Here is a 25,609-nt window from a genome sequence, read left to right on the forward strand (position 1 = left end):
GATTAAATTCTGGCCAAGGGGGTTAGTTTCTCAAGAAACAGTGTTGCTGCATCGGTGGGGGAGTGGAAACAAATGTTTGGCTTTATCGACAGAGTTGTTAAGGTAATTTTCCCACAGTAAAGATATTCCAGTGCTGACGTTTCGAGCGTAAGCACTTCGTAAGAGCAAATCAAGGAATTGTGGGTGACGCTATTGGTGGGAGCATGGTAACATGAAAAGCGTTTGTTTATTTTGTGGGGATTAAGAGAGATTTTTCGCTAGCTCTAAACTTTTGCGGCTTTCTGTGTCACCAATATGTAGAGAAAGCCAGAAAGTGCTATGTGTTTGTAGGCAGATTTTGACGAAAATGTGTGTTCATTTGGACACGCAGTGGCCTGTTGGTCTAGTGGCATGATTCTCGCTTAGGGTGCGAGAGGTCCCGGGTTCAACTCCCGGACAGGCCCCGTGTAATTCAATTTTTGTATTGTCTCAATAGGAACTTTTTATTACATAGACCTAAAAATAAAGCGTTTTTTTTCCTACTATGTTTTGTCTCTCTTTGGTCTCCAACTGTAATTGAGGAAATATTGGAGGAACAAATTTTTGGAAGAAGGAAACCCCATCTCAATGCCTGGCCGACCGTCTTCCATTTTAAAGGGGGCAACTCTAATGATTTCTTCACTTTTCTAGAAATTCTTCAACCACGCAGTCATCTGTCGGCACTGGGAAGTTTGAATTTCTCAAGAAAAACTGAGTTTAAGCTACGCATTGGAAATTTACTGCCCCAGCCCGGTGCATCGCCAGATATTTTGACTCCAGGTCACAAACATTTTTAAAATATAGAGGGATGCGAAGGTGGAAAGGAAAGTCTTTATCTTTTCCATACAGCCAACCTGTAAGACATCATCAACTTGCTCACAAAGTGCGATGAAAACTTTTAATAAAAAGATGCTAGACGTATCCTCTACTTGTGCTTTTGGATTTAAAGCTATATTCGTCTTAAGTTACCAAAGAAAGAAAGTGTTGGCACCTTTAAAATCGATTCTTTCTTTAGCGTCGTGAAGTAACATAACTTAAAGGCAACAATAAAAAGAGTGTTAACTGACAGAAAAGGGGTTTACCAAAACACCAAGACACTGTTCCACGGCAAACGCATTGACGTATTTACTTGTACCCTTGTTGGTTTATTGTTTAAGATTGATTGTTTAAAAATAATGCTAAAGAAACTATACAAAAAATAACAAATGGAGAATCCGGGTATCGATCCTGGTACCTCCCGCATGCGAAGCGGGCGCTCTACCACTTGAGCTAAATCCCCATCCCCTAAAAATGCAACTTTCCTTTAAAGTAATAACTACAGGGAAAATGAATGAAAGCCAAAATTAGAAAAAAACAATCGGATGTGATGGCAACATGTGCCTGCCTCTGACTTAGAAAAGGGAATTCGCAGATATTTCCAGTTCTAGGTTGGACAAAACATACCTTCATTAGTGAAAATGCTTCTGCCCGTGGACGATGTAAAACAATTACATGAATCTAATGAGGGACTGAAACGGAAGACTTACTGACTTTATTCTTTATTAAGAACTAATGCCTAATAATTAGACTCAATCAATAAGCGATCATTGCCTTGCCTCCCAAACATGTGGATCAGGCGTTCCGCAGAAAAGGACAAGCCTCCTCCTAGAATTCTATGTATGAATCTTTATTCAGCACTTGTTATTTAACGGAACAATATCCAGACGAACGTTCTACCATCAAATTTTGTAACGGATTATTAACATTCGCCTTTGCGGTCTTAGTGGAAGTACGAAAGTGGCCGTCCAGAGTTGAAGCAGTTTCCACTAAACAGAAACGTTTCCACTGTAGCAATAAAGAAAAAAAACCTCTTAATGGTCCGTGTGAGGGTCGAACTCACGACCTTGGCGTTATCAGCACCACGCTCTACCGACTGAGCTAACGGACCAGACACATCTACTGGTTGGAATACAAATATTCAAAATTGAAATGATTAGTGGTTTGTTCAATGTTTTTCAATCGTAATAGCCTCGTGTGGACCGGAACAAACATCTTCAAGACGGCGTTTTGATTGTTTTCAAAAGAAAAAGAAAGTTTTTTACAAACGGAGTACATGATCATTTTGGACATCTGCGACCAATGAAGGAAGTAGTTTCAAATAGCTTTATAGGTTAGACATATCGACTGGAGGAGATTGACTGAAATTTTTCTAAGTTTGAGGATCGAGAGCGTACATTATCACTAAGATTGTCTAAACTTATATATAAATTTTCCGGTAAGATGAACCACAAATATGAAAAATCCCAAGCGATTCATCCATCGAACAACATAGACCAATTCATTGACATGCTTCTTTTAGAATTCTAGAGTTGGCCAAACGAACATAAAAAATTTCCCGGCAGTATCGAACAGCCTTTGATCAGTGCTGCAGGCGTTTACTGTTCCTCAATTTAAATATTTTTTTTTTCGTAGGTAACGTTGTTAAAGAAGAACATTGGTTGCAAAAGGTGGATGACAGTGTCAGTTCAGTTTCGCCTCGTTTCGGAAACAGAAGCTCAGTTCAACTAATTATTGCTCAAATGTTTAAATCAATTTTCAAGTTCAGAGACATAAACTGCCCGCTGGTCCAAGAACTGGCAGCACTTGCCGAGAAATATACAAGACAGTAGGTCAGCTATCCAGAAGGAAAGGATGCTACTCTTGCGTTCACGAGTAACCCTCTAAGTCCTGGATCGGAATAGTCGCTATTATATTCTCTTTCGCTACGCTCAGCCGCATAGAAAACATTTCTATTATAAGTTGCACGCAAACAACACAACAGTATGTTGGGGTTGTTACAACAGTCACGGTACAGTGATATATGCGTTTAGTTACAGCGAAATATGTGCATGGTTACATTGATATACGCGTATAGTTTATTACAACAGTTAAAGTACAGAGATATATGCGAAAACTAAATATAAGTGACAACGCAAATAGAGGCAGCGAAAAACGAAGCAAACAAAAGCATGTAGAAATTTCAATCACACCAAGCCAAAGTAAAAAAGAGACTGTAAGAAAAACTATGTACTCTTAGCAAATAACCGAGGAAAAATAGCCTCGAGTAAACTGGCCGGTGTCAAGTGGTGTGATATTCATAAGGAGTGGTTTATAAAAAGGCTGAATGACTCAGTCGGAATACATAACGATACAGGCTAATAAACTACTAAAAGAAATACATTTCGGTAAAATTTGTGTCTTGCTGGGAACTCGCTCGCCACTAAATGAAATATTCTGCGACGCACCCAAGTAGATCCAAAAAAAAAAAACAACTGTGACGTGAAAGGTGATTTTCCATATTTCTGTGTTACAGTGATGCACCAGTAAAATGACAGATATAATAAAATTCAAATAATGAAAAAGCTTCCTTCTGGGAAGGCCAAAAGTATCGTCCCCGGGTGGGCTTGAACCACCAACCTTTCGGTTAACAGCCGAACGCGCTAACCGATTGCCCCACGGAGACATGTTGAAAGATCATCCCAAAAAGAAAAGTTGGCTGATAAGCGATGCTTCAGGGAAACTAAGAGATTTTACCATTCTCAGGTAATTTTTCTGATCTACTATGTATCTCTTCCTCGTGCTAAAATGAAAACTATTGGGTTTCCTTTCCCACAAATATAGACGTCACATTCGCTGAGCAATTAGGCAACGATCGGACCGATTAACTACCTTTTTTAGTTCTAACCTTCTGTACTCCTCACACTTTGTCCTACTGTACTTGTCTTACAATGTTCTTAAAACGAACGTGCGCAGTATTAATCGGCTTTAAATCAATTGATTGTCTTCCCCTTTGTTGGCCAAAACTAATGCAATAGAACGCTATCTCAACTCTCGGCCAGTTAAAAACTGAAATTGACTTTAAATACTGCTTTTATGCTTACTCTAGAATTGATAAGCTTAACTATTAAACTAATCACTGGCACGTACTTTTTGCGATATTTTCAAAGTCGAGATGCGAGCGAGCCGTTCGAAAACAAGAGGTATATGAAAGATATCTCGTTACCATGGCAGCGAACATACAATTTGTGTCTTTTTGTCCTTTTTAGTCTCTTTGAAAGACATTTTTGTCCGCAAAATATTCATTTAAACGATGGTATTTCATTCTCTTAACTTCAAGGATGTTTACATTTCAGTGTTTGTTTCTTTAAAGGAGTTTTGTTGGATGAGCAGAGAATTTTTCCCACATGATCATTGCGCTCAAAGTTGAAGGTATTTTGAATCTGCTGTTACAAAATTCAAGTAATCGCTATTGCACATGTTTTTTAAAAATTTCTGAAATTCGTCTGCTTTTCTAATGAAGCAATCTCTTTTCTTTAAAATGATGTGAACAACATTTGTTTTAATCTCATCTAGCAGGAGTTATCTTTTCTCAACGAAACATTAGTAGTGCCCAGTAGGATGTTACAATTCCATGACGAGTATCAAATTACAGGTAGCTTTTGGGACCTGAAATTTTTCTTTTTTTCTTTTCATATGTTTCGTCACACAACCTTTTAAAGATGTACTGATGGTTGCCCATAGTTTGGCCCTTAATCATTTACGTAAAAAATTATTGGAGCGGGGGTGGTTTTTAATGTGTACCCCTCCTTAACCTTTAGGAGTCTTGCAACAGTTTTTCTGCCCTTGGTAGAGGGTATGCTTCGATTTTCCTCATACTACACTACATTTTCAACCTATGATTTAATTTTCCGTTTTATTCCAAGAGAAAAATCTATCATAGCAACGATAGCGCAAAGCCCTTCACTTCAGCTAAAGTCCAATATCTCGAAATTGGTCAGACATTTTCCAACGAAACTTTCAGGATATGAACGACTCAACTGACCTGGACAACTTGTGAGGGAACTTAGAAATATCAGTGAGGGCGCGCGTTTTAAACTAAATAAAGGATCAATTTTATGAGCCAGTTTTAGTTATTACTGTACTTTTTCGTTAGAATCTCAAGGAAAACAATCCTATCACTTTCTCACTTCTGCCCAAAGATCTTTTGTCATCACAAAATACTCTACTGTAAGTCTACATGATGAGTGTCTTAGTTGGCTTCGATTTTAATGCTAAAATAAGCACAAAGAAACTACAACCACGCTTACTCGAACTTCTAACGCAAAAAAGTACCGGTAGTTCAAGTTAGCTATATAGGCGGGTTGTTATTGAACTTCAAGTATGCTGTTAATAATTTATTCTTTCACAATTACGAGTCACTATGGTGCAATACGTTTGTTTTTAAGAGCATTTACATAAGAACGTTTCGTTTGAGAATTTTAGAAAAAAAGTTAAGAAGATACGTCAATCATCTATGTTCTCACTTTTTGAGGTTTTGACCCCGAAATTTTTTAAAATAGATTTCGAGTTATCGGGAAGAAATTTGAGCAAAGGAAAAGTTAAATGAGATCTAATTGGCGAGGAGTTCGAGTTAACAAAGTTTCAGTTAGCGGGGCTCAGTCGAAAACTTTCAATTTACATAGACTGTTTCTTTCAGATGTTTCTTTTAAATTACAAGCCGTAAGGATAATAATAATAATTTTTGACGACCGAGTAAGTTTTAAACTTAAAAAAAATTAGGTGTTAGATAAGAAGACTAAAACTCGGTCAACTTTCAGTCGTACTCCTTAGCCAACAGTCTGGTCGAGAAACAGTGAATGGTGTATCTCGGGGGATTAGCTCAAGTGGTAGAGCGCCCGCTAAGCATGCGGGAGGTACCGGGATCGATACCCGGATTCTCCACACGGCGTCTTTTTATTTTTCTCAACATCAATTTACAGTTCACTGATTGTCATTTTGCCCTTTCGCTCCTCCCATAATTCCTTAATTGAGGAAGAGAATACAGTTAGACGAACCACTCTTAAAGCTAAGTAAAAATAAAACAGAGGAAATGCTGTAGATTCTCAGGAACTCTACATTAAATCCATTTCTTATAACGTTACAAAAAAAATCATCGCTAATTGAATCATTACACCAACATTAAAATAGCTACAAAAATATTTAAGAGCAAATGTTGAAAGAACTGGCAGTATATTGCTTTATTTGACACGGCTAATTACCAATCATTTCATAACGTTTTTAAGTACCGCAATCTTTCACACATGGCGCCGTAGCTCAGTTGGTTAGAGCGCCTGTCTAGTAAACAGGAGGTCATGGGTTTAAATCCCATCGGTGCCTGGAATCTCCTTTTATCTTACCCCTGTGTCGCTTTGGATGGAAAATTGCAAGTAGCCTTTTTTTTACCACTTTGTATGATTAAACTACAAAGAATATGCTATTACCATGAAACGTTTCCATGCTTACTCAATGAACATTTTCAGCTCGGTCTTTTAACATGGAAAGACGACGTTAAAAATATGTTTTATTGGTACTAGAGTGAAACTCCTTATCAGTTGGTCGAACCTTACGTTCCTTGGACGTACGGGAATAAGAAACGTCACGGTTAATTGGACTTATTATCCCACTTAAGATTTTTTGATCAGCAGCAAAGAATCTCAGTGAAAGAACTGAAACAAGAAGAGCACGCGCTTAGGAAACCTTTTTTTCTTTTTACGGTTCGAATAACTAACTGTTTGAACTGATCCCGTTGTATTCGTACTCGTTTTACTCCGTCGCTTCGCGACTCCGCCCAGTACGGTATATATTTTCTCCCAACTAGCCGTCATTGTAAAGCCTTAATGTCCTCTCTTAAGTTTATAAAAACTACAATGTCATTTCTTCAATCGACCACTTTGAGAAGATGAGTCAATGAGAAACACTAGCCTTGCCAATAAATGCTCTTGCTTATTAAGATGGTTTCCGTAGTGTAGTGGTTATCACGTCCGCCTCACACGCGGAAGGTCGCAGGTTCAAGTCCTGCCGGAAACAGTAATTTTTCTTTCTTTATAAATAACATATAATTTTGTGAAGATCGAAAGAAAAGCAATAAGCTCCACTCAATATTTTAGTTTTGTATCAGAATTCCTTTCCTACATAAAAGATTAAATTCTGGCCAAGGGGGTTAGTTTGTATAGGTAATCACATGATTCCGAGTGCAATTTTGAATAAATAAGCACGAGTAAAATTTTAAAAGGCTAACAAAATTACACGAGCCCGCAGGGCGAGTGCAATTTGTGGTCTTTTAAAATTTTACAAGTGCTTATTTATTCCAAATTGCACGAGAGAAATCATGTGATTACTTGTTAATAATATACTTACAAAAATTTCACATGAGCTTTTGTTTATTTCTTGTCCGTCAGCTAATGCTCCGCCTACATATCTTTTATTGGTTTCAAAAATGACAAGCTTGATTGACATACATGTTCATACGTACGGAAAACATGCTAAAATTACCATCGCTCTAAAAAGAGCAAGTTTTCAAATCACAAAGCATAATTTTAAGTTAATGTTAAGAAGTTTGAAGTCAATCACCGTCCTCTGCGTGTTTTCGAACTGACTGGAATTCAGGAGCCGAGGCTTTGCAAACAGTCCAGACTAGCGTGTTTTAGTCTGGTTCTCCATGAACTCAACGTTTGTTTTCGTCCAAGCCGACATGGAAATCTTCAATATGATGCTCTGCGCCAAAATATTGAGTCAGGAGCTACCAAACCGTTTGTACCAGGACTTGTGCTTCAAAGCGTTTTGCTTTTCCACAGCTCATTTAATTCAGTGTTTGTCAGACTTCCGAGACTTGTTCGGTTGACTTTAAGCTAACCTTGTTGTCGCAGTAGTCGAGCTTTTATACCTTCAAGAACTTGCTTCGAACCTTTTTACTCTCGGTTTCTAATTGTGGAGTATTTGTAACCTTACCTTCTTAGGTAACGTTCAATTGCAGTGCGAAGACTGCCATGCTCGTATAGTCTTTCCCGTCTTTTACGCACTGTTGCGTGTAAATCCTCGAGAATTTTGTTGACTGCCTCCGGTTCATAGTTTTCAATATTTTGGTTGTAGCCCTTTTGTGCTTTCCAAGACCTCCAAACTTTTAGCCTGTTGTTTTTGCTTTGTTGAGTTTCTTTGCATTTTCCTTTAAACTTCGAATTAAAATGCCGTTACTCTCTTCAAACCTGTTCGCCATTTTGCTTCGAGACAGCCGATTTGCAAATTTGCGTACCTGTCAATCATTTTAATTTCAACTTTTTTGCACTAATTTCAACTTTCTGCACTCAATTTCACATTTCTGCACTACATTTAGGATAAATTGAGCCGCTCTCCACCAATCAGATTGCAGAAAATTTTTGTATGTATATTATTACTTAAGAAACAGTGTTGCTACATCGGTGGGGGAGTGGAAACGAATGATTGGCTTTATCAACAGAGGTAATAAGGTAATTTTCCCACGGTAAAGAGATTCGAGTGCTGACGTGTCGAGCGTGAGCCCTTCGTAAGAGCAGATCAAGGAATTGTGGGTGATGCTATTGGTGGGAGCATGGTAACATGAAAAACGTTTGTTTATTTTGTGGGGATTAAGAGAGATTTTTCGCTAGCTCTAAACTTTTGCGGCTTTCTGTGTCACCAATATGTAGAGAAAGCCAGAGAGTGCTATGTGTTTGTAAGCAGATTTTGACGAAAATATGTGTTCATTTGGACACGCAGTGGCCTGTTGGTCTAGTGGCAATATTCTCGCTTAGGGTGCGAGAGAGGTTCCGGGTTCAACTCCCGGACAGGCCCTACGAATTTTTTATTACTGACATAGACCTAAAAATAAAGCGTTTTTCCCAACTATGTTTTGTCTCTCTTTGTTCTCCAACTGTAATTGAGGAAATATTGCAGGAACAAATTTGTGAAAGAAGGAAACCCCATCTCAATGCCTGGCCGACCGTATTCCATTTTAAAGGGGGCAACTCTCATGATTTGTTTACTTTTCTAAAAATTCTTCAACCACGCAGTCATCTGTCGGCAAGAGAAGTTTGAATTTCTTAAGAAAAACTGAGTTTCAACTGATACAACGGAAATTTACTGCCCCAGCCCGGTGCATCGCCAGATACTTTGACTCCAGGCCACAAACATTGTTTAAAGATTGAGTGATGCCAAAGCGGAAAGGGAATTCCTTATCTTTTCCATACAGCCAACCTGTAACATCATCAACATGCTCACAAAGTGCGATGAAAACTTGTAATAAAAAGAGGTTAGAGGTATCCTTTACTTGTGCTGTTAGATTTGAAGCTACAGTCCTCCTAAGTTACCAAAGAAAGAAAGTGTTGGCACCTTTAAAATCGATTCTTTCTTTAGCGTCACGTCAGCACCACGCTCTACCGACTGAGTTAACGGACCAGACACATCTACTGGTTGGAATACAAATATTCAAAATTGAAATGATGCGTGTTTTGTTCAATGTTTTTTAATCATATTAGCCTCTTGTCGACCGGAACAAACATCTGCAAGAAGGCTTCTTGATTTTTTTGAAAAGAAAAAGAAAGTTTTATACAAAGGGAGTACATGATCATTTTGGATCTCAGCGACCAATGAAGGAAGTAGTTTCAAAGAGCTCTATAGCTTACACATATCGACTGGAGGAGACTAACTGAAATTTTTCTAATTTTGAGGATCGAGAGCTTACATTATCACTAAGATTGTCTAAAATTATATATAAATTTTCCGGTAAGATGAACCACAAATATCAAAAACCCAAGCGATTCATCCATCGAACAACATAGTCAAAATCTTTGACATGTTTCTTTTAGAATTCTAGAGTTGGCCAAACGAACATAAAAAATTTCGCGGCAGAATCGAACACCCTTTGATCAGTGCTGCAGGCGTTTACTGTTCCTCAACTTAAATATTTTCTTTTCATAGGTAACGTTGTTAAAGAAGAACATTGGTTGCAAAAGGTGGATGACAGTGTCAGTCCAGCATATAATCTTTTTGATTTGTTTCGCCTCGTTTCGGGAACAGAAGCTCAGTTCAACTAATTAATGCTCAAATGTTTAAATCAATTTTCAAGTTCAGAGACATAAAACGCCCGATGGTCTAGAAACTGGCAGCACTTTGCAGAGAAATATACAAGACAGTAGGTCAGCTATCCAGAAGGGAAAGGAATGCCACTCTCATTGCGTTCACGACTAACCCTCTAAGTCCTGGATCGGAATATTCGCTAGTCTATTCTCTTTCGCTACGCTCAGCGGCATAGAAAAAATTTCTATTATAAGTTTTACGCAAACAACACAACATTATGTAGAGGGAGCCGCCAGCGATCGAGTTTATTACTTCAGTCACGGTACAGTGATATATGCGTTTAGTTACAGCGAAATATGTGCATGGTTACATTGATATACGCGTATAGTTTATTACAACAGTTAAAGTACAGAGATATTTGCAAAAGCTGAATATAAGTGACAACGCAAATAGAGGCGGCGAAAAACGAAGCAAACAAAAGCATGTAGAAATTTCAACCACCCAAAGCCAAAGTAAAAAAAAAAACTGTAAAAAAAACTATGTGCTATCTTAGCAAATAAACAACTGAGGAAAAATAGCCTCCAGTAAACTGGCAGGTGTCAAGTGGTGTGATATTCACAAGGAGTGGTTTATAAAGAGGCTGAATGACCCAGTCGGAATACATAACGATACAGGCTAATAAACTACTAAAAGAAATACATTTCGGTAAAATTTGTGTCTTGCTGGGAACTCGCTCGCCACTAAAAGAAATATTCTGCGACGCACCCAAGTAGATCCAAAAAAAAAACAATTGTGACTAGAAAGGTGATTTTCCATATTTCTTTGTTACAGTGCAGCACCAGTAAAATAACAGATATAATAAAATTCAAATAATAAAAAAGCTTCCTTCTGGGAAGGCCAAAAGTGTCGTCCCCGGGTGGGCTTGAACCACCAACCTTTCGGTTAACAGCCGAACGCGCTAACCGATTGCGCCATGGAGACATGTTGAAGGATCATCCCAAAAAGAAGAGTTGGCTCATAAGCGATGCTTCGAGGAAACTAAGAGATTTTACCATTCTCAGGTAATTTTTCTGATCTACTATGTATCTCTTCCTCGTGCTAAAATGAAAACTATTGGGTTTCCTTTCCCACAAATATAGACGTCACATTCACTGAGCAATTAGGCAACAACCAGACCGCTTAACTACCCTTTTTAGTTCTAACCTTCTGTACTCCTCACACTTTGTCCTACTGTACTTCTCTTACAATGTTCTTAAAACGAGCGTCCGCAGTATTAATCGGCTTTAAATCAATTGATTGTCTTCCCCTTTGTTGGCCAAACTAATGCAATAGAACGCCATCTCAACTCTCAGCCAGTTTAAAACTGAAATTGACTTTAAATACTGCTTTTATGCTTATTCCAGAATTGATAAGCTTAACTATTAAACTAATCACTGGCACGTACTTTTTGCGATATTTTCAAAGTTGAGATGCGAGCGAGCCGTTTGAAAACAAGAGGTATATGAAACGTATCTCGTTACCATGGCAGCGAGCATAGAATTTAGGTCTTTTTGTCCTTTTTGATCCTTTTGAAAAACACTTTTGTCCGCAAAATATTCAGTTCAACGATGGAATTTTATTCTCTTAACTTTAAGGACGTTTACTTTTCAGTGTTTGTTTCTTTAAAGGAGTTTTGTTGGATGAGCAGAGAATTTTTCCCACATGATTATTGCACTCAAAGTAAGTCAAAGTAATCGCTATTGCACATATTTTTTTGAAAATTTCTGAAATTCGTCTGCTTTTCTAATGAAGCAATCTCTTTTCTTTAAAATGATGTGAACAACATTTGTTTTAATCTCATCTAGCAGGAGTTATCTTTTTTCAACCAAACATTAGTAGTGCCCAGTAGGATGTTACAATTCCATGACGAGTATCAAATTACATGTAGCTTTTGGGACCTGAAATTTTTTTTTTTTTTTTTTCATGTTTCGTCACACAACTTTTTTTAAAGATGTACCGATGGTTGCCCATAGTTTGGCCCTAAATCATTTACGTGAAAAATTATTGGAGCGGGGGTGGTTTTCAATGTGTACCCCTCCTTAACCTTTAGGAGTCTCGCGACAGTTTTTCTGCCCTTGGTAGAGGGTATGATTCGATTTTCCTCATACTACACTACATTTTCAACCTATGATTTTATTTTTCGTTTGTTTCCAAGCGACAGTTGCTACCATAGCAACGATAGCGCAAAGCCCTTCATTTCGACTAAAGCCCATTATCTCGAAATTAGTCAGACATTTTCCAACGAAACTTTCAGGATATGAACGACTCAACTGACCTGGACAACTTGTGAGGGAACTTAGAAATATCAATGAGGGCGTTTTAAACTAAATAAAGGATCAATTTTATGGGCCAATTTTACTTATTGCTGTAATTTTTCGTTAAAATCTTAAGGAAAATAATCCTATCACTTTCTCACTTCTGCCCAAAGATCTTTTGTCATCACAAAACACTCTACTGTAAGTGTACATGATGAGCGTCTAAGTTGGCTTCGAAGGCTAAAATAAGCACAAAGACACTACAACCACGCACACTCGAACTGATAACGAAAAAAAAAAGTAGTTCAAGTTAGCTATATAGGCGGGTTGTTATTGAACTTCAAGTATGCTGTTAATAATTTATTCTTTCACAAATACGAGTCACTATGGTGCAATACGTTTGTTTTAAAGAGCATTTACATAAGATCGTTTCGTTTGGGAATTTTAGAGAAAATGTTAAGAAGATACGTCAATCGCCTATGTTCTCACATTTTGAGGTTTAGACCCCGAAATTTTTTAAAATATATTTCAAGTTATCGGGGCAAATTTGAGCTAAGGAAAAGTAAAATGAGATCTAATTGGCGAGGAGTTCGAGTTAACAAAGTTTCGGTTAGCGGGGTTCAGTCGAAAACTTTCAATTTACATAGACTGTTTCTTTCAAACGTTTCTTTTAGGCTTAAAAAATTAGGTGTTAGATAAAAAGACTAAGACTCGGTCAACTTTCAGTCGTACTCCTTAGCCAACAGTCTGGTCGAGAAACAGTGAATGGTGTATCTCGGGGGATTAGCTCAAGTGGTAGAGCGCCCGCTTAGCATGCGGGAGGTACCGGGATCGATACCCGGATTCTCCACACGGCGTCTTTTTATTTTTCTCAACACCAATTTTAAGTTCACTGATTGTCATTTTGCCTTTTTCTCTCCCCGCATAATTCCTTAATTGATTAAGAGAATACAGTTAGACGAACCACTCTTAAATCCATTTCTCATTACGTTACAAAAAAAATCATCGATAATTGAATCATTACACCAACATTAAAATAGCTGCAAAAAAATTTAAGAGCAAATGTTGAAAGAACTGGCAGTTTATCGCTTTATTTGACACAGCTAATTACCAATTATTTCATAAAGTTTTTAAGTACCGCAATCTTTCACACAGGGCGCCGTAGCTCAGTTGGTTAGAGCGCCTGTCTAGTAAACAGGAGGTCATGGGTTCAAATCCCATCGGTGCCTGGAATCTCCTTTTATCTTACCCCTGTGTCGCTTTGGATGGAAAATTGCAAGTAGCCTTTTTTTTACCACTTTGTATAAAAAACAAAGAATATCTATTACCATGAAACGTTTCCATACTTACTCGTTGAACGTTTTCAGCTCGGTCTTTTAACATGGAAAGAGGACGTTAAAAAAATGGTTTATTGGTACTAGAGTGAAACTCCCTATCAGTTGGTCGAACCTTACGTTCCTTGGACGTACGGGAATAAAAAAAAGTCACGGTTAATTGGACTTATTATCCCACTTAAGATTTTCTGATCAGCAGCAAAAATTCTCAGTAAAAGAACTGAAACAAGAAGAGCACGCACTTAGAAAACCTTTTTTTTTTTTTACAGTTCGAATAACTAACTGTTTGAACTGATCCCGTTGTATTCGTACTCGTTTTACTCCGCCGCTTCGCGACTCCGGCCAATAAGGTAGATAGTTTTTCCCAACTAGCCGACTACAAATGTCATTTCTACTGTCAATCCACCACTTCGAGAAGATGAGTCAATGAGAAACACTAGTCTTGCCAAATAAATGCTTTCGCTTATTAAGATGGTTTCCGTAGTGTAGTGGTTATCACGTCCGCCTCACACGCGGAAGGTCGCAGGTTCAAGTCCTGCCGGAAACAGTAATTTTTCTTCCTTTATAAATAACATATAATTTTGTAAAGATCGAAAGAAAAGCAATAAGCTCCACTCAATATTTTAGTTTTGTATTAGAATTCCTTTCCTACACAAAAGATTAAATTCAGGCCAAGGGGGTTAGTTTCTCAAGAAACAGTGTTGCTACATCGGTGGGGGAGTGGAAACGAATGATTTGTTTTAATAAAATAAAAGAGTTAATAAGGTAATTTGGTAAACATAAAGAGATTCAACTGCTGACGTTTCGAGCGTGAGCCCTCCGTAAGAGCAAATCAAGGAATTGTTGGTGACGCTATTGATGGGAGCATGGTAACATGAAAAGCGTTTGTTTATTTTGTGGGGATTAAGAGAGATTTTTCGCTAGCTCTAAACTTTTTCGGCTTTCTGTGTCACCAATATGTAGAGAAAGTCAGAGAGTGCTATGTGTTTGTAGGCAAATTTTGATGAAAATGTGTATTCGTTTGGACACGCAGTGGCCTGTTGGTCTAGTTGCATGATTCTCGCTTAGGGTGCGAGAGGTCCCGGGTTCAACTCCCGGAAAGGCCCTGTGTAATTCAATTTTTGTATTGTCTCAATAAGAACTGTTTCTTTCAGATTTTTCTTTTAAATTACAAACCGTTGGGATAATAGTTGTTTTTGACAACCGAGTAAGTTTTAGACTAAAGAATATTTCAGGTGTAAGATAAGTAGGCTAAAACTCGGCTAACTTTCAGTGTCCAACAGTCTGGTCGAGAAATAGTGAATGGTGTATCTCGGGGGATTAGCTCAAGTGGAAGAGCGCCAGTTTAGCATGCTTGAGGTACCCGGATTGATACCCGGATTGTCCACACGGCGTCTTTTTATTTTTGTCAACACCAATTTCCAGTTTCAAATTGTCATTTTGCCCTTCCTTTTCTCACCTAATTCATTAATTGAGGGAGGAGAATACAGTTGGGCGAACAACTTTTAAATGCCAAGTAAAGATAGCCTGGAGGAAATTCTGGAGATTCTAAAGAACTCTACATTAAATCCATTTCTTAATATGTTAGATAAAATCACCGATCGTTGAATCATTACACAAACATTAAAATAGCTGCAAAAACATTAAGAACAAATGTTTAAAGAACTGGAAATTCATTGCTACATTTGACACGGCTTTTTACCAATCATCATTTCATAACGTTCTTGAGTACCGTTTTCTTTCACACACGGCGCCGTAGCTCAGTTGGTTAGAGCGCCTGTCTTGTAAACAGGAGGTCATGGGTTCAAATCCCATCGGTGCCTGGGATGTTCTTTTATCCTACCCCTGTGTCGCTTTGGATGGAAAATTGCAAGTAGCCTTTTTTTTGTATGATTAAACTACAAAGTATTTACTATAGCCATGAAACGTTTCCATGTTTACTCGTTGAAAATTTTCAGCTCGGTCTTTTAACATGGAAAGACGACGTTAGAAAATGGTTTATTGGTAACAGTGAAACTCATTATCAGTTGGACGAAACTTACGTTCCTTAGAAATACAGGAATAATATAGTCACGGTTCATCGGAGTTATTATCTCACTTTTAAAAGATTTTCTGATCATCAGCAAAGAACCTCAGTGAAAGAAGAGTTTCAGTTTCAGTTTCAGTTTATTGTTTTGCCATAACTTGTACAAATGCAAAAATTATTTATTATTAGTTAAACACTAATGGCGAGGAAACCCAAGGGAAGCCACCGGGCTCATGAGGAATAGGCTCCCTCAGTTAACAGAACTGAAACAATAAGAGCGCGGGCTTGTTAGAAAACCTTTTTTTTTTTTACAGTTCGAATAACTAACTGAACTGATCGCGCCGTATTCGTACTCGTTTTCGCCCGATATTCGAACAGTACTTAGCATGCTTAGTGGAGTTGACGCCCTTAAGATTAATTAAATTAGCGCTGTTTTGTTATCTGGCAACAAAATCATTTGTGAATAATTCCATGAAAATGTGAAAAGCTTAAGCTATATATCATTTTAAAGCAAATAAAAAATCCTTTAGAGCTGTGTTATTAAAGTGAGTGTGCAAGGGCTTGATTGACAGCTATGACGTCATTAGTGACGTCATCAACATAATGAGATAACATCTTCTGGAAAATGGTCTGTAAACTTTCCGTTACCCAGTGGAAGACTTCTCATGGTTTTTTTTTTGTACATTTACATGTCACCTTGTATCCCAGAAAATTCAATGCCATTTCATCAAAAGATAAAAAGTTATGGAGGTTTCTCGTCAGCCACTTTTGCAAGAAAAATTGCGCAACATTCACGATGCATATTATTCTGAAGAGAACAAGGCAATTTATTATGATCATCAACTTTGGTGTCTAATTTTAAATCTAACAAAAAAAGCTTTAAAGAGTACAATACTCTAAAAAGTACAATATGAAACAAAACCACAAATTCAACAACGTCTCAATCTTTGCACTGCTTTGCCCCCAAAACACTAGAATTTTTTCTTCAAAACTCTATCAAATATCAAAAATATCTATCTCTATCAAAAAAAAGTAATCTGCATGTGTTATTACAGTCTGCTTTGGCCCACACTACATCTGAACTCTTTATTAAGCATCAACATTCTAAGAAAAATCTTTTCTTTTTTGTTTCACACTGCAAAGAGATCAGTCACAGTACTGATCACACTGAGGTGTGTGCCGCTTTTGAAAGCAGTTGCGATCAAACTGTAGGCACAAAGAGATGTCACATACACAGCACTTCCATGTTTTTTTTTTTTTTTTTTTGTTCTTTTTTATAAAGTATTGTACAAAGCTTGCTGTTCTTTCTGCCAAATGTGGCCTTTGCAGACTCTTTCTCAAGATGGTCAATTCTGAGTGGCATTGGATAATGAGGAGCTTGCACAGAACTCCGGGGAGGTCGACCAGGGCTTAGGGGTTGGGCTTAACTTCATTTCACTCTTTCCAAAATTTTTTCAGATAAAGACTTCCTTAATATCTTATGTGTCATCTGAATCGCCTAGCTGTAGGGGGATGATAAATGTCATCCTCTGTTTTCCAAGAACCTGTGGGTGGCCTGACTGGTCTACCTTTAGCTGTCCTTTTGGAAGCCTTTTTTGTTCTTTTCGGTGGTACTTCTGTCTTATCTTCAGAAGACTGTGGTTTTTCAGAAACGAGTGTTTGGTTTATCAACAGAATTGGCACGGTAATTTGGCCACCGTAAGGAGATTCGAGTGCTAACGTTTCGAGAGTTGGCCCTTCGTAAGAGCAAATCAAGGAATTGTGGGTGCGTGAGGGGGGAGGAGCCTGGGGCTGCAGCAATCCCCAACCCACACACACACACTCGCCAAAGAGATTTGTTGTATTCAGGCAAAACTGGTCTGATATTCGGGCATATAATTCTCCTTAAAATGCTTGCTCTAAGTGTTGTCAATAGAAGGAAAACAACCCTACGCTATGTAAGAAAAGATCGAAGAATCACCTACTTGCTAATACAAATAGTCTACAACATTTAATAATTTTCGATCCAAACAAAACTGCTCTCCTCCTAGACGATACTGAGTTTAGCCTCCCAGTATGCGGGTAACAACAAGATCCAGTCTTGAAGGATCACAAATCACGGTAACGCCTCAGAAAAATAATGGACTGTATACTTTAACTTCGGGAAAACACTGTCCGCGAAGGAAGGGATATTGACTTGACTGGCAAGGTCGACGGCAAATGAACTCATACCTATACATTATGCTTATAAAAGGACTTTGCAGATGGCAAAGAAAGGATCAGATGCACGCGAAAATTCTGAAGGAAATGCTATCTTCTTTTTTCCCTCGCCATATTTTTTTGTCGTGTATTATCTTTTATTCTCCCTTCTATGCCTGGAAAAGGCCACTGGGTATGACTCATCCCTTACAGACAACAACGAAGAAAACAATTCACCTCAGATTCTTTACGTTCCAGAAAGCACTAAATTCTTATGGAGAAAAATCTTATCTTGAAATATAATTGAACCTCGGAAGTTAAACATGAAATAAAATAAGCACTAAAAAGAGTAAACAACTTCAAACCATTGCATAGTTGATCATTCTTCATACTAGATGCAGTAGTAGTAACAGTACATGTAACAGTTTACATTTGGAGATTTTACAAAACAGTGGGATCAGAATCATGCATGGCCCACCTATCAACCTCACGTTTACAACAGCCATTGTGATATGTAGGGACAGGAAGGAGGCCAAAATGTACTCGTGCAAGGAAAGTTCTATACGGCTATTTCTCGTGAATGGAGCCACATACCCCTGACAACAACGTCTCTGAACATAAGCGGCCGACAAATTTCATTCGGGAAAATATTAACTCCCAACGCCTGAAAAAAATGTTTCATGTCAAAACTGCGTCTTGCACCTATCTGTACAAAAAGCAACAATAAACACAGCCACAAATTTTGTGACAAAACTATACTAGTAAAATATTGCAGATGCAATAAAATTCCAATATAAACTGAAAAAAGTCTATAAATTAAAACAGAAATATTGGCAGTGCGTTTTACGAGGCTGTCCCAAAATAATGTTAAAGGCGGTTAGTTTCTAAAGTCGCCGTAGTGCTGCGTCGGTGGAAGAGAGGGAACGAATATTACGTTTTATCAACTGGATTAATAAGGTAATTTGGCCATCGGAAATGTTTTCTTGATAAGGATGTTTTTAAGATAAGAAACAATTTTTTGTTAGGATAACGGACACATTTTAGCGAGGAGCAGATCATGTTTTGTTAAAGTGATTTTTATTATTATTATTATTATTATTATTATTATTATTATTATCATTATCATTATTATTATTATTATTATTATTATTATTATTATTATTATTATTATTATTATTTACTCACTTGGGAAGCAAAAAGGTTTTCATCTATATCAAACATTTATTCTTCGAAGTTTTCCTTGCAGTCGGCAATGCAAATGCAAAAACAACAACACGCTAACCCTATACTTATTCAGCCGGACAAAATGGTGCATATTCTCCTCCTATAACTTTAACTTTTAGAGGATTAAGGCTGCGATAACCAATCTCGAGAATTGCATTCTACATTTCTACATGTTTTCTTTCATCGTTGAATTACGAATTTTTAATATACGCCACTGACTCTTTTGGTTAAATACTGAAAAATATCAGTGTTTGAAATACGACGTCTTTCTTGGGGCCTCATACTGCCTAATTTATGAGACTTTTTTTTGTTATTATCGGTCCCAGTCGGATAGTTCAAAGTTGACTCAATATCTGAATATCTATTCAAATCTTAATCGTTGTAAATTGATTGACAATAAGTAATTAGAGGTTGTGATTATTGGTTTACAACTAAATAATGCTCGATCCTATTAATCTTGTGGTTAATATCAGGTCATATTACCTCTCAGAACCACTCGCTTCATTTCAGGTACAGTGTATCTCATTTTATTTATGTACGTCAATTAAATTAAATACAATAAAATCGAAATCAAAACCTTATTTTTATAAAAGTACTGGCCTTTCCTTTTTATTGAACCTATGTGGTCAGCATTGACTGACGCGTAATATTGTCGGATGAAATTTTAAAAAATTGGGAAGCTGACGCATAAATGTAAGAAGATAATATACATTTTCAAGGAAATTTCAGGATTATTATTGCGACAGGATAAAATTACACATATAAAAGCTATCCATGTGATTTCCTCAATCGATCATTTTCAGAAGATAAGTCAATGAGAACAACAACAACAACAATTTATTTACACATTCAGATGATATAAGGGGCTTGTCCCGAGACGAGACGAGACGAGCACGAGAACATAATGAGAAATGGTAGCCTTACCAATAAATGCTTTCTCGTATTAAGATGGTTTCCGTAGTGTAGTGGTTATCACGTCCGCCTCACGCGCGGAAGGTCGCAGGTTCAAGTCCTGCCGGAAACAAGTTTTCTTTCTTTATAAATACCACAATGTTTTGAAAAGATGGAAGGAAAAGCATTGAGCACCACTCAATGTTTTAGTTTTGTAGCAGACTTCTTTCTTATATGAGACATTAAATTGTGGTGTAGTTGCACATGCTCTTTTCAACTTTCAAGTGAGGGGAAAACGATACGTGTTAGTAGTTCCCATGTTTGGCAAACAGCAGCCTAAAATATTCTTCTAAAATAGAATGCATTGAAGCAGTCATGCGATACTTCCTGGAAAATAGGAGTTTTGTGAAAGTTGCTGGCTTGGCGTTTAGCTAGGTAAGTTCTGTTCTGGAATTCCTGTAACCGAAGTTTTAAGACAATCTCAAAATTCCCAAGCTCTTTTTATGATATCCTCCCCAGCAATGAACAATGCGTTGACAATGGAACTTTGACGGTGTTTATTACGTCCAAAAGTATGTACATTGACGTTAATAAAATGATATTATGACAGCACATAACATGAAAATTCTCCTTTTTGGATTCGACCATCTTGCCAAGACCTATGAGAATGGTGAAAGCTGACAGAAAATTAATTTTCAACCTGTACAATTTAGATGTGAAATAAAGGTAAAAATATGCCTGACGTTTCGATAAACCATTTCAAAAGAAAATGCATCTTAAAATATGGTCGGTATAGAACATCAGATCCCGTAAAAATTCAAATATATCATACCCAGTATTGGCAGGGATATTTTAGCAAAAGGGATGATAGACTTTAGAGGATCATGAAAACTGGCAGAAAATTAATCGGAACCTATAACTGAAAATTTAAATATGGAATAAAAGTAAAAAAAAATGTCTAACTTTTCGATAAAACATTTCAAAAGAAAGTGCATCTCACAATATGGTCGCCATAAAAACATCAGATTCTTTGCAAAAGTCTTATCATACTCAGTATTGCCACAGAGAATTTAGCAAAAGGGATAAAGTATGATTGACTTTTCCTTGAATATCTTTCAGCTTGAACCGTCCGCGCAAACGATTTTGTCTAACCCCGCTCACACTGAACAAGGTTACGGACGATTTAACAACGAGTAGACTTTGCAGATATCTCTCTGATCTACGTCTTACTTGACTGTTTCATATAGAGCTCTATAATTAGCTTCCCTCTTCCTAGCGAATTCTTTTCCACTTCTTAAAAACTTGATACGTTCCGCCACGGTGTACCATTTCTTCACTGGAATACACTAATTGCTACACAACCAAATTCTTTCTCGTTTGCAATGAACAATGTTTAAAATGAGAGGCTATGTTGCGATGGTAATAGTTGTTGCTTGGAAATCGATGAGAAAATTAACTTTGATCATATGTTGAAATGATGATGTTGTATGACGGAGATCGAGGTTTATCTTGTATGCGAGATGGTAATTTCAAAACTACCACCCTAAGTCCAGAAAAAGTGCTGCGAGCCTCCTTAAATAAACTTAAAAATGCTTACTTTCAAATTGCTCATCGAAAAGGCACTTTCTAGAGGATAAAGCCGTACCGTATGGTCTATTTATTTCCTTTACAAAAAGATATGAATTGAAAGAGACTTATCGACCGAAGCATTTGCGTCGAAAATGAGTTCAACTTTACCACTTCTTTCGATTTTTCCGCCACGTCGCGAGCAGCTCAACGTCAAATTCCGCGCCAGAAAAAATGAGACAATTGTCTTAATTTTTTATTTTTTGTCTAGGCTTCGCTTTTTCGCTCGGACCACGTGACCCAAAACTGATTGACCGAGATGAAAAACAGAGAGAGGCCTAGGAACTAGGCAAGTCTTTTACCTTTTCGGCACATTCGTGGCAAAAAATAATACGCTGTGTGACTTAAGATAATGGATATTTACTTTGACAATAGAGCAGCTCAAAAAGGTCCAAAACACTCTGCATAATTGGATTCAGCTGTTTTCTTCTTACCCTTCTTTCTTTGGAATTATTTTGTAAGAATAATACATGTGAACGTGTGCAAAATCACTGTCGACTTTCTGAATGATTCCGTAAGACATTTTCAAAAGTTGTAAATAGTTTGGACCTCTGAGATCTCAGTGGTTTCTCTTCTAAACTCACGCAACCTGTGTGGAATTGAAGTCATTTTCAGAGGCAATTGTTGGATGTATCGGCAAATGATGATATGAACGTCTCTAGGGATTTACCTAATTATAAAAATCAGGTGACATTATTTAGTCTGGCTTTCTCTGAGTTCCTGTGCCTCGTGGGTGGAAGAGGAAGGAAATTGGCTATAAAGTGTTGCACCGCTCTTTAAGAGCATGAAAGCTTTGACAATGAACTGGTGAGTACATAATACCTCCGGTCCAAAACTGTTTCCTTTGAGTTTCACAAAATGACACCATGGCGTCAAACATAAACGTGGGAATATCTACATAAGATTCTGTATGGATCCACCAACTTCGATTTCTCAATTTCACCAAAATATCAGGGGACCTTTCAAAATGACTCAAAAGATGTCAAAACCTAACAAAGAAATGTTGAAATAGATGAAACATTTCAAAGCTATGAACATACACTCAAAATGTAACGCTGAAAAGGCAGAACACTTGTTGTAATGTAAACGCCGAGTCGCGTGAAAAATTAAATTGCGTACCAAATTGTTGGCAGTTGAATTTTAGGACGTAACGATTACTAGCGTTTGCATTAATAGCTCTTTTCGCGGTTAAGTTACCGGCTGAAGGTAGTATCGCGGGCGGGCAGGCGGGGAAGCGAGGCAATTGCGGGTTAAAGCCGTTAAAACCACGCGTATGTGAACAGCAAAAATCAGTTGTGGTTATTTTTCCGGCAAATCGTTCCATTTCACACGTAAAACAAAATCGTCTGTCATGACGTGGAAGTCTTGCTCTGTGTTTGGCAGCAAAAAAAAGAAGATCGCCTGCGTGAAAGGCTGCAAAACGTCTCATTCAAAAGAAAAGTTCACCCACGAGAAGAAATACCCGGAATTACAAAATGTTTTGTTCTTCTCCTTCCCTAAAGAAGCAGAATTACGGAGGATGTGGTTTTAATTTTCAAGGAGAAAAGACATCAACAGTGTAAGCCAAATTACATCGAATCACATGATTTGTTCCGTTCATTTCCAAGGAGGAGAAGGATATTGTAAGGCATATGCAGTTCCAACCATCTATAATGATCCCACGATTGTGCTTCGCCTCAACACGAATACAACAAAGCGTAAAGCGCCAAGATCACGATCACTCTCCGTTGAAGTGAAACGGAAGTGCCTCGAAACAGTCTTAAGAGTGACCAGCACAGTACTGTATTCAGCGGTTTTGCGAACCGCGAAAAGAGCTATTGTAAGAATATGAATGTTTAAAAGCAGTGCGGGCACTTTGAGCCTTTACCCCCAATGTTCCCCTCCATAAGCTGAAAGGGGATTAAGTGGTGTTATTATATGGCTGGCTCTACGAGCGGGCAAGATAAGTCAAATCCTGCGCTGTGATTAGCTACCAAGCTATCTTGCCCGCTCGGGATTACCCGTTGCCCGTCCGCTTGGCATCGAAAGTCGGTTTAATCCCGAGCAAAAATGCAATCTTTTCTTCGATTTTCACGTTGTTCTGGGGGAAAATGCTCACTAAAATGTTCAGTAAACTGTCAACATTTACCTAAAGGAAAGGAAAGGGAATGGAAGCATCCTGGTGTAGTGAAAATCTTGTTTCAGCTACAATGAATATGAGTTTAATCGGTAAGTTGCTTTGTGTGTAGATGGATTGATTTTGTAAAACTTATTGTCTCAACTCGAGCACTCAATTGATTAGTTCTCTTGGTTTGCAATGGTTGTATTTAAATCATAGCATGGTGAAAGTTGCGTTATGTGTTTAGAGCCATTCAGAGAAGTATTTTTCTCAAGTTCGCCGAAGAAGCTCACGTTTTCAATTTAGCCGCGTCTTGCTTGTTGTAAACAATTCAATCTTATCAAAGTTTCGCCCACTTTTTTCGGCTTATGTTTGTATATAATTTCAAAATGTATTGTCTCATTCAAGAATTATTTATTGGAGGCCGAAAACTGTGAAAAAAATGTTTATTATTTACGCCACCGCGCGATCGGCTGAAGGCGAGTTTGCCGGATTCTATTAAAATCTTCCCGCGGCACTTGTATACTCCTTTTAAGCCATTATAAAGTTAGAGATTCCTCGTTTTCCATGATTACATGCTGATCCAAAAATGCACTGAAAATTAATCTTATATCGGGCGGCTACGAAGAATTTCTTTCCGAGCAGAACAGTTTCATGTTCTGCCGGTTTTGTTTTGTTTTTGTAGTTTTAACTTGAAGATAAAGCCATATAATAAATCCTTTATTGACCAAGTTTGTTCGGTCAAGACTTCGTCTCGGTCCATGAAAACGCAAAAGAGAACTTGGCCAATATCCAGCCATCTTGACCTCACGCTTGGTCAATAACGCTTATGTAATGGTTGGTCAGTTAGTTTCACCCGTCATCATGGTAGACTGCTAATGCAGCATTGTCAAGAACATTAAGTCTACGAGGCTGAACAGCACTTCAATTTTGTCCAAGGAATTGGCAGTTGATCGTTGTAACATTAAAAAAACACATTGTCTTGTTCAAGTTATAGTTTAGTCTGAAACGTACAAACAAAATTTAAGCCTTTTTTTGCCAACATCCCCACGTACTTGTTTCCTTTTTGGCGATAGTAAAGTGTGTCAATTATGTCAATAGGTGTGTAACAAGCATTATGAATTTTCCGGTGTCCTGAAGTGCAGACCTAAGTACAGCGAAATATAGAAATGTAAACAATAAGCTCAGAGAGAACCTTCTAGGATGACTTTGCAACATCTTAGAAATTCGGAAAAGCGTTCGAGAGATTACAAACATTCCGATCTTACTTTATGCCATTGTGTTTGCCTTGCATAAACGTTCTCATCTGTTTATTTAAACGCTGCGTAAAGCTACACTAGTTTCGTCTCAAGTGGATTGAAAACAATTTGATAGATTCTTAATTTTTCGTTTTCTAAATGCTCTACAAGGCTATTTCCACACACATCTCGTGCCACACGCATCAATTTCTATTTTGTAATTTTCTGAGGAAAGTCACACTGTAAAATGTTCAGAAAGCTCTCAACATTTTTTCAAACATATTATTATCTGCTGTTTTCTAGATAAGATTAATTTATGATAAAGAATTTTTGTCGAAAGCGTGACATCACAGCGGAAAATTCGGTTTGACATCATTTCGGGTCATGTCTTTGGTATCACATATCAGCAAATTCAGTTGTTAACAATAACATTCATATTTAAGCGTTCCCAATCGCGCCACTGTATCATTCCTGTGATTCGTGCGACAGAAAAAAAAATATGGTTATTTTGAAGCTCATCATCTTGCTCTTATTTTGCTGTGAAGTCTCCTGTGCAGGTAAGATTTCACTGATCGATTTGGTTCGAAGTTCCCCTTACAAGATCTTACAAGGGGTATATATTTTGTATTTTAGTTGAAAGCTTGTCTAGAAAGCCGACGAATTCCTTTGCGTTTACTTGTTTGATAAATTGTCGACGTTTGAGTCTCAAATGGCCCTCATTTTTCTCAGTACACATACGATTCTTGTTGGCATACGTGATTCATTAGCAATCCAAATATTTATAACGCTACAGACACCGACATAGAATTCCACAA

General features: G+C 37.7%; 1 protein-coding gene and 11 non-coding genes across 25 annotated transcripts in view; 9 read left to right on the forward strand and 3 right to left on the reverse strand.

The window, feature by feature from the left end:
* The first annotated feature begins 371 nt into the window (after positions 1-371).
* Trnap-agg (transfer RNA proline (anticodon AGG)) lies at positions 372-443 on the forward strand. The gene has a single exon. It is a non-coding gene; the product is annotated as a tRNA-Pro (tRNA).
* Positions 444-1,872: 1,429 nt separating this feature from the next.
* Trnai-gau (transfer RNA isoleucine (anticodon GAU)) lies at positions 1,873-1,945 on the reverse strand. The gene has a single exon. It is a non-coding gene; the product is annotated as a tRNA-Ile (tRNA).
* A 1,480-nt stretch (positions 1,946-3,425) lies between these two features.
* On the reverse strand, positions 3,426-3,499 carry Trnan-guu (transfer RNA asparagine (anticodon GUU)). Its single transcript has one exon. It is a non-coding gene; the product is annotated as a tRNA-Asn (tRNA).
* A 2,619-nt stretch (positions 3,500-6,118) lies between these two features.
* On the forward strand, positions 6,119-6,192 carry Trnat-agu (transfer RNA threonine (anticodon AGU)). The gene has a single exon. It is a non-coding gene; the product is annotated as a tRNA-Thr (tRNA).
* A 617-nt stretch (positions 6,193-6,809) lies between these two features.
* Positions 6,810-6,882, forward strand: Trnav-cac (transfer RNA valine (anticodon CAC)). The gene has a single exon. It is a non-coding gene; the product is annotated as a tRNA-Val (tRNA).
* Positions 6,883-10,792: 3,910 nt separating this feature from the next.
* On the reverse strand, positions 10,793-10,866 carry Trnan-guu (transfer RNA asparagine (anticodon GUU)). The gene has a single exon. It is a non-coding gene; the product is annotated as a tRNA-Asn (tRNA).
* Positions 10,867-12,956: 2,090 nt separating this feature from the next.
* Trnaa-agc (transfer RNA alanine (anticodon AGC)) lies at positions 12,957-13,029 on the forward strand. The gene has a single exon. It is a non-coding gene; the product is annotated as a tRNA-Ala (tRNA).
* Positions 13,030-13,334: 305 nt separating this feature from the next.
* On the forward strand, positions 13,335-13,408 carry Trnat-agu (transfer RNA threonine (anticodon AGU)). The gene has a single exon. It is a non-coding gene; the product is annotated as a tRNA-Thr (tRNA).
* A 579-nt stretch (positions 13,409-13,987) lies between these two features.
* Positions 13,988-14,060, forward strand: Trnav-cac (transfer RNA valine (anticodon CAC)). Its single transcript has one exon. It is a non-coding gene; the product is annotated as a tRNA-Val (tRNA).
* Positions 14,061-15,262: 1,202 nt separating this feature from the next.
* Positions 15,263-15,336, forward strand: Trnat-ugu (transfer RNA threonine (anticodon UGU)). The gene has a single exon. It is a non-coding gene; the product is annotated as a tRNA-Thr (tRNA).
* A 4,556-nt stretch (positions 15,337-19,892) lies between these two features.
* Positions 19,893-19,965, forward strand: Trnav-cac (transfer RNA valine (anticodon CAC)). Its single transcript has one exon. It is a non-coding gene; the product is annotated as a tRNA-Val (tRNA).
* Positions 19,966-25,190: 5,225 nt separating this feature from the next.
* The window catches only part of LOC146465678 (uncharacterized), a 21,623-nt gene continuing 21,204 nt past the window's right edge, over positions 25,191-25,609 (forward strand). For all 14 annotated transcript variants that reach the window (XM_085128599.1, XM_085128602.1, XM_085128603.1 and 11 more), the window contains exon 1: positions 25,191-25,351. In XM_085128599.1, coding sequence (XP_084984725.1) covers positions 25,294-25,351 — 58 coding nt within the window. In that variant the 5' untranslated portion in view covers positions 25,191-25,293. The remainder of the gene's footprint in view (positions 25,352-25,609) is intronic.

Source organism: Pavona decussata, unplaced genomic scaffold, assembly GCF_977016875.1.
Source record: "Pavona decussata unplaced genomic scaffold, jaPavDecu1.1 SCAFFOLD_156, whole genome shotgun sequence".
In the NCBI taxonomy this organism is placed as follows: domain Eukaryota; kingdom Metazoa; phylum Cnidaria; class Anthozoa; order Scleractinia; family Agariciidae; genus Pavona; species Pavona decussata.